At 36.4% G+C, this 9,994-nt stretch overlaps 1 protein-coding gene across 1 annotated transcript; it reads left to right on the top strand.

Annotated features, from left to right (window-relative positions):
- The first annotated feature begins 2,405 nt into the window (after positions 1-2,405).
- On the top strand, positions 2,406-8,785 carry LOC112506527 (pumilio homolog 2-like). Its single transcript, XM_025110641.1, has 9 exons — positions 2,406-3,737; positions 4,687-5,963; positions 6,049-6,190; positions 6,290-6,397; positions 6,694-6,906; positions 7,091-7,201; positions 7,292-7,486; positions 7,731-7,905; positions 8,240-8,785. The coding sequence occupies exons 1-9, from the start codon at positions 3,078-3,080 to the stop codon at positions 8,275-8,277; spliced, it is 2,919 nt and encodes a 972-aa protein (XP_024966409.1). The 5' UTR covers positions 2,406-3,077; the 3' UTR covers positions 8,278-8,785.
- The last annotated feature ends 1,209 nt before the right edge of the window (positions 8,786-9,994 follow it).

Genomic DNA, 9,994 nt, shown 5'->3' with positions numbered 1-9,994 from the left:
TATATAAGAAACAAAATAAATATACTTTGATTTTTATTTAACTTGTATAAACATTTATAAACTGTTATATTTACTTTGGCTTATTCGGAACCTTTTAGAGTTAAGACCTCATTGTAGAAGATTTTTCATATCGAATGTGGGTAATGGGCTGTCAACGCATGCTTGGGAAGATACCTGGAGTGAACATGGTCCCCTAATCCATATACTCTCGTATAGATTCATAAATGGCCATGAGTTTCATAATAACTCTACGATTTATGACCTCATACATCGGTTTGGTCATACGTGGCCGGATGAATGGATTCAACGTTTTCCCCAGTTGCAGCAAATTGTGATTCCTTCCCCCAGTCTTTCTGAGGATACGATTAGGTGGCTTGAGCCTAATAATAATAGGCAGTTTTTTACGGTGAAGGTGGCATGACAAACTTTGCAAGAAGTGGGACCGATTGTGCATTGGCATAAGGTGGTTTGGAATAAAGCTTACATACCTAAACATGCCCTCTGCATGTGGATGGCATGTCAGAAAAGATTACCGACCCAAGACCGCATTTGCCAGGGGAAACATGAACCCCCTGATCTGAAATGTGTTTTTTGCAACTTAGTGATAGAAACGCACAATCACTTATTCTTTGAGTGCGACTACTCGAGTAGTATTTGGGAAGTAATAAAGAGGGAAATAGGAATCCAACTGTGTCTGAACAATTGGGAGGATATCCTTAACATGGGGTTATTGCAGGGGTGGAAATTATGGTCTAGGGTTCAAAAGCTTGGTATCTCGGCTACGGTGTACCACATATGGATGGAAAGGAATAGAAAGTTCTTTGACAATCATTACCGAATTGGAGCTCAAGTAGTGGCTGGTATCAAGACTCAGATTCTTCATAGAATGGCTTGGAAGACAAGGAAAAAGCTTACGAGAATCAATGATCCGTGATCGGAAGGTTGGTGAAGAGTTTCGTTTCTGGGAGTTCTTGGTGATTTGCTCCATCTATTTTTTGACTTGTTATACCTTTCATTTTTGGTGCATTTCCCTTTGTTTATTTTGGCTTCTTATGGCTTGGTTTATAAGTCAAAGTTGCCGTAGTTTTTCTTGCTGATTTATAACCTTCTTTGTTTACTTTTACTTTTACTTGTTTTATAATTGCCTGGGGAGTTCTCCCCTTTCAGTACTTTTTGATAACTAATATATTGAATTAAAATTAGAAAACAATATAAAAATTCGATATGGTAAATAATAAATTTAAATAGTTAATAATTAATATTGATGTATAATTAAAATAAATAATAAAGTTAATATTTATTAATAATTAATATAAGAAAATTAACAATTAATATTAATTAGAGTTGTAATTGGAAAAAAAGCTTCAAAAAACTTCTAAAATACTACTCCAAATAACGTTCCAATAAGTTAGTTTATAAATAACTTTTATTTATTTATATTTATCAATTTGTATCAAACATTACACAAACATTTTAATTATAGAGGTATTTTGGAAAATTTCTATTCACAGTGTCTTTATGCTTTCTCTTTCAATATTATTTTCTAGTTTTAAATGTATTATCAAAATCCAAAACACTATATCAGTATATATTAGCACCATTTGTCATATATAAATACTATTAAATATATATCAAACAAAAGAATATTGCATCCCTGGTTTGTATCACATATAGGCTAATGAACATGCGACAAAAGTTTTGTCAAATTAAATATGAGTTCTCATAACATAATATAAATTAAACTCGTTGATGGAATTATAAAGTCATTTCTTAAAAACGATCATAAAAATATCAATGTATCTTTAACATAAAATATTCTACATCAACAATTATTACGATCTTTTTATCAAAAGATCGTTGTCTATCGTACCTGTATTACCAGTAAAATTAGTTTAAATGTATATAAGATCAGAAGTATGTATCGGTATATATGAAACCATCTTTGATAGAAGTATATGCATATAAACAGGGGCAGATCTATCCCTTAAAGACCGGAGGGAAATGCCCCAAGTTAAAGACCAAAAACGTTTGTTGATTAACTTAAATTTTCTATTTTTATCCTCGTATTACATGGTTTCCCATTAGTCCCATATGACCATATGCTTGCCTTCCCCAAGTCTCATCCAATATGCTCCCACTCCATTAATTTTCTGGATCCATCACTGCATATAAGTACTTATAATATAAGTCCGAAGATGAAACAATAAAAAAAAAATTGAGCATGAAAGTTAGAAGAAGGGTAGGGATGCTCTCTTATCCATTGATTAAAAGACATGTTGAGTTGGTCAATCAAGCCCCCTGCCAACATTTGATTCATTCACTTGCTGAATTTTATCACTTTGTTCAAACGAATTATAGCCCAGACCCAGACACAGCTAAAGCCTAAAGATCCAAAAATCAAAATTCTATTATAGGAAAATGTATTTAAAAGAAAAGGAAAAAGAAAATCACCCAAGTTACTGTATTTAATCTCTTCATAGCAGGGAGTAGTTGAAAACAAAACCCTAAAAGGGTTCTTTGTAAGAACCAATTCGCCGCCGGATCGATCTCTTTCACTCTCAGCTCTCAGTTTTCTTCATACATGTTAACTCAAACAGACACCATCGGTCTTCATTCTCCCCTTATTTCCTGTTTTTTTGGCAACCCTTTTCTTTAAAGTTGCTGTTTTTGCAATCCAATGTGAAAACCAGTTAAAACATGTTGCCAAAAATTGTTCCTTTTTGTTTTTTATTTGTCTTTGTTGTTTGATCATCGAGAAATTTGTTCTTCAGGTTATGAAGCCCGTGAGCTTGTATCTATTGATCGAAGTTTCGATCTTTATGGGTTTTACGAGCTGATTCTTAGCCTTTAGGTGTTTAAGTTATATTGAAGTTTGTTGATTTTAGTTTTCTTTTTAGGGTTTTTAGGGTTTGTGGTGCGTGAGTGATCAAAGATTGAATTTTATTGCTTAAGCCGACAAATTTCCGTGCGTATACCTCTGGGTTTTAATTATGCCGATGATTTTGGTTTTCTGGGTATAATTTTCTATCTTTTTTTATAGTGTTATTTGTGGTGAACGCATAATTTCATCCGTGAAGATGTTATCTGAATTGGGTAGGAGACCAATGGTAAGTGGTGGCGGTGAGGGTTCTTTTGGGGATGAATTGGAGAAGGAGATAGGATTGTTGCTTCGCGAACAGAGGCGTGAAGCAGATGATCGTGAGAAGGAGCTAAACATGTATAGGAGTGGCTCAGCTCCACCTACTGTAGAGGGTTCATTGAGTGCAGTTGGTGGTTTATATAATAATTATAATGGGCAAAACAACGGTTTGGCTTTCTCTGAGTTTGCCGGTGGCAACGGTTTCATGTCTGAGGAGGAACTTAGGGCTGACCCTGCTTACTTGTCTTACTATTATTCAAATGTGAATCTAAACCCTAGGTTGCCACCACCACTGTTGTCGAAAGAGGATTGGCGGTTTACCCAAAGGTTGCAGGGCAGTGGAGGGTCTGGCCTGGGAGGTATTGGAGATAGGAGGAAACCAAACAGGACTGATGGTGGTGGTGGTGGTGGTGGTGGTGGCAGTGGTGGTGTGTCGCTTTTTTCTATGCCGCCTGGTTTCAACTCAAAGAAACAGGAGAGTGAGAATTTTGAGGTGGAGAAAGCAAAAGTTTCAGCTGAGTGGGGTGGTGATGGATTGATCGGTTTGCCTGGTTTAGGTTTAGGTAGTAAACAGAAGAGCCTTGCTGAGATTTTCCAGGTGATTTTTTCTGCATATTTCGTTTCATTTCTTTTATGTATATCACATAACATGATCTTTGATTTTGTGTACTCGTGATATTGAACTTGTACAATGTGTAGAACTGTTGATTAATGTTGTCGGATGAGGATTATGTTAGTTGTTTGAGTTTTATGATGATGATTGTCGATGCAATTCGTTTAGGGTTTAGCCAATTCAAACTTTATAAGTTGAGATTGTTGAAGTAATTGTGAAAGAAGGTAATTGTTTGGTCTGATTGGTTCATCTTTTTGCTAGAAGAAGCTACACGTCTATGCTTGTTGAGCAATTAACTCACCATAAGTTAGTGGAAACTAATTAAGTCACTTCGTGTTTAGGCTGGAAAGCAGGTGTAATAGGCATAAGGTTGTTGGAACACCAGATAGAGGCCAAAAGAGTTATATCTGCAACATAGCAGCTGAAATCCCGAAACTTGTTTCACTCGTTACTGCAGATGCCAAGCAATTGTTTTTAATGAATTAACTACATCATAATATCGTTTGGTCTCTTTCTTGAATCATTTTTGCTGTTATCTAGAAATCTTTGTGTACATTCTAACAAAAACTGCATGGATAAATTCCTATCTTGCTTTCTCTTTTGAGATTGTTGTTTGGATGATACAAGATTGCATTCGGCATAAAGAAAGGAGGAAACGGAAGGCTGAATGGAATAGCTTGAACTAATGGCCATTATGCATTATATTTGGGAGTTCATACCAAAATTGTTGCATTATTATTAAAATTTACCATCTTTTTAAGTGTTTCTGTTCATTATCTTGAAATTTATATGAATGTTAGATATTTTTAAATTCTTGCAGTTATTATAGTGCTGGGTGATTATTGATCCTAAGATGTAGTAATGGAAATATCCCAACTTGGTATGCATGTTATGATGTCAAATGTGGTGAACTGAAAGTGTAGCATTTTTGCAGGATGATTTGAGTCGTTCAACTCCACCTTCTGGACACCCTTCTCGACCAGCAAGCCGTACTGCTTTTGAAAACAACGATGAAACCTTAGGTCCTGCTGATGCTGAGCTGGCACAGCTGCAGCATAACGTAAAGGGTCCACCAACATCATATTCTTATGCTGCAGCTTTAGGTGCTTCTTTATCAAGAAGCACGACCCCTGACCCACAACACATTGCTAGGGTCCCTAGTCCCATTCCTACTCCTATCGGAGGTGGGCGGCTTAACCCTTCAGAGAGGAGAAATCCCAACAGTCCGAGCCTATTTAATGGAGCCTCTTCTCACCCAAAAGATCCAACTGATTTGGTGACTGCGTTGTCTGGCATGAATTTGTCAAATGAGGCCATCGAAGAGTCGAATTTATCTCAGTTTGACAAAAATGCGGATGATCAGAATGCTTTTCTTCTGAATATGCCACGGAATCAGAAAAACAATAAGAATAACTTGCACTTTGATGGATCTTCTAGTAACTTTCAATCTCACTATCAGCAGATTGATGGTGGTGGAAGTTCATATTTGAACAATGGTTCAAGTGGGTACTCCATCAATTCACCACAAATGATGTCCGGTCAACATGGCAACTTGAATCTGCCGCCACTTTTTGAAAATGCTGCAGCGGCTTCTGCCATGGCGTACCCTGGAATGGAATCAAGGTTCACTTTGGAATCACAAAACATGAGGAGGTTGGGGAACCAAATGGCCGGAAATGCACTCCAAGCATCTTTTATGGACCCCATGTATCTCCAGTACTTAAGGTCAACTGAATATGCAGCGGCTGCCGCCCAAGTTGCTGCCCTCAACGATCCGACAATTGACCGGAACAACTATTTGGGAAATTCATACACTGACTTGCTTCAAAAAGCATATCTTGGAACTTTATTGTCACCACAAAAGTCACAATACGGTGGCGTGCAATATGTAGGTGCATCTGCTAGTCCTCACCACCATGGTTATTATGGGAACCCTGCATTTGGAGTGGGCTTGTCGTATCCTGGTAGCCCATTAGCAAGCCCGCTTCCCAACTCTCCTGGGGGACCAGGCAGCCCAATCAGGCTCGGTGAACTCAACACACGATTCTCTCCTCAAATGAGAAATTTAGGTGGCGGCAGTGGTGTGATGGGACATTGGCATCTGGATGGCGGAGATAATAGTTTTGCATCCTCTTTGCTAGAAGAGTTTAAGAGTAATAAAACTAAGTGCTTTGAGCTTTCTGAAATCACTGGTCACGTTGTTGAGTTCAGGCACGTGGATATAAAAATGACATTTTTCGTATCTTTTTTCCATGAAATTTTGCATCTCTGATTAAAATTCATTTATGGTTATCAGTGCGGACCAGTATGGTAGCCGTTTCATTCAACAGAAACTCGAAACTGCGACTGCTGAGGACAAAAACATGGTTTTCCAGGAGATCTTTCCTCAGGCTCTTACTTTGATGACTGATGTCTTCGGAAACTATGTGATTCAGAAGGTGTTGTGAAATACTTATCTTTTATTACGACTACAAGAATTAAATTCTGTACTCTTTGGAAACTTTGAAGTGTTTTTTGATAGACTGTTCCTATTCCAGTTCTTTGAGCATGGAATGCCTGCCCAGAGAAGAGAATTGGCTGGAAAGCTACTGGGCCATGTTTTGACACTTAGCCTTCAAATGTATGGTTGCCGAGTTATCCAGAAGGTAATAATATGAGCCTTATGATTCTTCCCTTCGTCATTTTGAGTCCATAACAAGGTATATTCTGATCCATTGCAGTTTTTCTTTATCTTTAGCATGAGCATTGTACTCATTCCTTTCATTTTGGGGTCCGTTAACAATTGTTGTAGTGTCTGATTTCTGTTTGGCAACATGGTTAAAATGTGCCCGGCAAGGTTTTATTTTCAGAATTCTATAAAAAAGAAATTATTTTTATTGGTTCAGAAATAACAGGTTGAAGTCAAATAGTTGATATGTGTTTTACACTTTTGATTGTTTAGGCAATTGAAGTTGTTGACATGGACCAAAAGATCAAGATGGTGGAAGAGCTGGACGGTCATATCATGCGATGTGTTCGTGATCAAAATGGGAACCACGTTATTCAGAAGTGTATTGAATGTGTCCCCGAAGAGCATATTCAGTTTATCATCACAACTTTCTTTGATCAAGTTGTGACCCTTTCTACCCACCCATATGGCTGTCGTGTTATACAGGTTGGTAATTTTGCTTGCCTTATATCTTGCATCTTTGCTACTCCCCTGTCCAAGATTAATACGACATATTGATTTTTGACACAATTTCAATCCAAAATCACCTTTGTGTCAATCAGTAAACATTACAAGATATTGAGTGGTATTTTGGATATTGATTTAGTTTTGGTATTTTTTTGTGTTGCAGAGGGTGCTCGAGCATTGCGAGGATCCAGAAACACAAAGCAAGGTGATGGATGAAATCCTTGCCTGTGTAAGCATGCTAGCACAAGATCAGTATGGAAATTATGTTGTTCAGGTTTGGACTCTGTTTCACTATCTTATTTGCTTATATCTTGACGTTTCTTTGTTGGGCTGATGCTTATTTTTGGTCGGTTTTTTTGAGCAGCATGTGTTGGAACATGGAAAGCCAAATGAACGTTCTATAATAATTCAAGAGTTGGCCGGGAAGATTGTTCAGATGAGTCAACAGAAGTTTGCATCCAATGTGGTTGAAAAATGTTTGACTTTTGGCGATGCTAGTGAACGCCAACTCCTTGTGAATGAGATGCTTGGTACTACTGATGAAAACGAGCCTCTTCAGGTTTCTCCCCTCTCTCCACAAAATTAAGCAAAACCAAATCACAAAGAAGGAATGCTTTTTTTTATTCTTGTGAATGAGATGCTTGGTACTACTGACATTTCTTTGTGATTCTATTTGTGAATTTGAGTTTGTTGATTCTTGCTAACATAGAAAAAGGACGCCGTGGATGCCACAAGAAGGAATGCTTTTTTTGATATCTTACGTTTATGATTTATGCATAATATTTGGTTGTCTTTTTATTCAGGCAATGATGAAAGATCAGTTTGCAAATTACGTTGTGCAAAAAGTACTCGAGACTTGTAGTGATCAAGAACGTGAGCACATATTGTCGCGGATTAAGGTTCATTTGAATGCACTTAAGAAATACACTTACGGAAAACATATTGTCGCTCGTGTAGAGAAACTTGTTGCTGCTGGGGGTATGCATTCACTTCTTCCCTTTCTCTGCATGTTTATAGTTCTGTGCCTAGTGTTCATTGTTAAACAAAGTACTTCTTGATTCAAAATTGGTGCACACTTTCACGTTCTTAAAACAACACCCTTTCTTCTTTAGCTGTACCAATTACTTCCTCTACCCATTGAAGTTGCAGACTTTTCGTTTTTGGACAATGGATCCAAAATAGGTATCTTGTCACAGGAACACTTGCTTGAATTGAAAATATTGTGATTTTTGTTAGACGTTTCAAAATGGCATTTGAATCTTTGAGATTATGACGGGTGGTTTTTCATACAATCTGCATTTGATGGTTGCAGAAAGGAGAATTGCTGCGCAATCGGTACATGCTGCATAGGAGGAGCCATAGGAAACGAAGTTGTACAGCTAACAAAGGCTAGTTTGAGCTACCCTTTTTCCTGTCTCTCTGTCTGTCGTTGTCTAGTGGCTGGTTAGGGGCCAATTTGCAAATAAAGTTTGCTTGTACTTGAGAACTGTACATTCTGTAGCTTTTTAAGGTTTATACATAGTTGTTATAAGAATCTGAGAAAGCTTGGGGGACGATGACTCCTGATGCTGGTGCAGAGGCAGTATAATGATATGATGATGATGAGAAGGGTGTAAAGATGATGGAAGAAAGGAAAAGGTGAGGTAGTTTTGTGACTGTACAAAAATGTTGCCCATATCGCAGAGTGTTTGATGTTTCTAGGCAGAGTTGCGCTATCGGTTGGTTTCACGTATTATGGCATGCTATTTAAACAGTTTTCTTATAACGTCCCCAATGCGTTTCTTGCTGCATTCTTGATTCATTATGTTGGTTTTCGATGTTTCGGTTTATAGGATTCTGGTCTTCTATTCTAAACCCAGATTCTTGTTTTAGTTTCTTGGAAATGGGGGTATCTGATGTCTGTGGGTGAGTTAGGTTGAAGAGAGTCATGCTGTCAGCATTAGGGTGTGTTTGGTATACAGACACGACACGAGTCGTACACATCTCCATGGTCATCCACTCATCCTGAATTTAAAACCTAGGCGTGATTCAACATCATCAATCTGTTTCACCGTCAAAAAACATCTATGGCATAATTTTAATATTTAGATCAACGTCATTTGCAGTTAGAATGTTGACTATTCAGAGTAATACTTGTGTGAATCAATATAAATCAGTTGAGTTTCCATCTCAACTCATGTTAATGTTTTTCATCACCGTTTGTTAGAAAACTGAATTTTTTGGAACATCAATCTTAGAGTCAGAAGCCTATGTTGGTTAGAGCTTGGGATCTTACTCTTGTTTTAGAGATTGGAGAGTACTTAAACTCATGCACTCAATATTAAGTAACAAGGAGTCAACAATGTATGAAAAATAAGGGTAGTTTTGAAATCCTAAATATAGATATAGGTTGGATTATCTCATATGGTCGTAATTTTTTTTTTCAAAAAGTTGAGTTTCATAATGACAAAAATTCTTCATGCCGATGGAATAATCAAAAGAGTGAGTGAGACATGAATGATAAAAAATGTATCAAGGTCTTTTAGGCAAGTAATTTTAGACTTTGAGTACTTAATAAAAAAACTTGCAAACAATAAGCAATACTATAAAATGAATGATCAATTAATTATTTAAGTATTTTCTTTTTCAAGATAATTAATTAATACATGTTTGGATTCTTATGAAATTCTTTTTAGGTCCTATTAGATGCTAACAGAATTTGTATTTTTTCTATTTACTAATTTTTTTGAACTAGTGTCATACTAAATTTTTTAAAAGACTGTGTTTTAATAAAAAGTAATTTAAAAGTATATTTTTGTAATAAAAATAAAAAAATGATATTTGAAGCATTTTAAAAAGAAAACAACAGAAAAAAGGTTTTAAAATAGGAAAATAAAAGTCTAAGTCATGTGATACTCTAATAGCAATTATTTGACATAAAAACCGTTAGCTAGATAATTGAAGAGAATAATCTATATATTATGTCTCAAATCCAAACATTTCTGGAGCATCATCATCAGGTTCTAATATATATATATATATATATATATATATATATATATATATATAGCTTGGTTCAAATACTAAC

Source organism: Cynara cardunculus (genome assembly GCF_001531365.2).
Source record: "Cynara cardunculus var. scolymus isolate 2C chromosome LG 2, CcrdV1, whole genome shotgun sequence".
Classification (NCBI taxonomy): Eukaryota; Viridiplantae; Streptophyta; class Magnoliopsida; order Asterales; family Asteraceae; genus Cynara; species Cynara cardunculus.
This window is presented reverse-complemented; position numbering and strand designations above follow the sequence as displayed.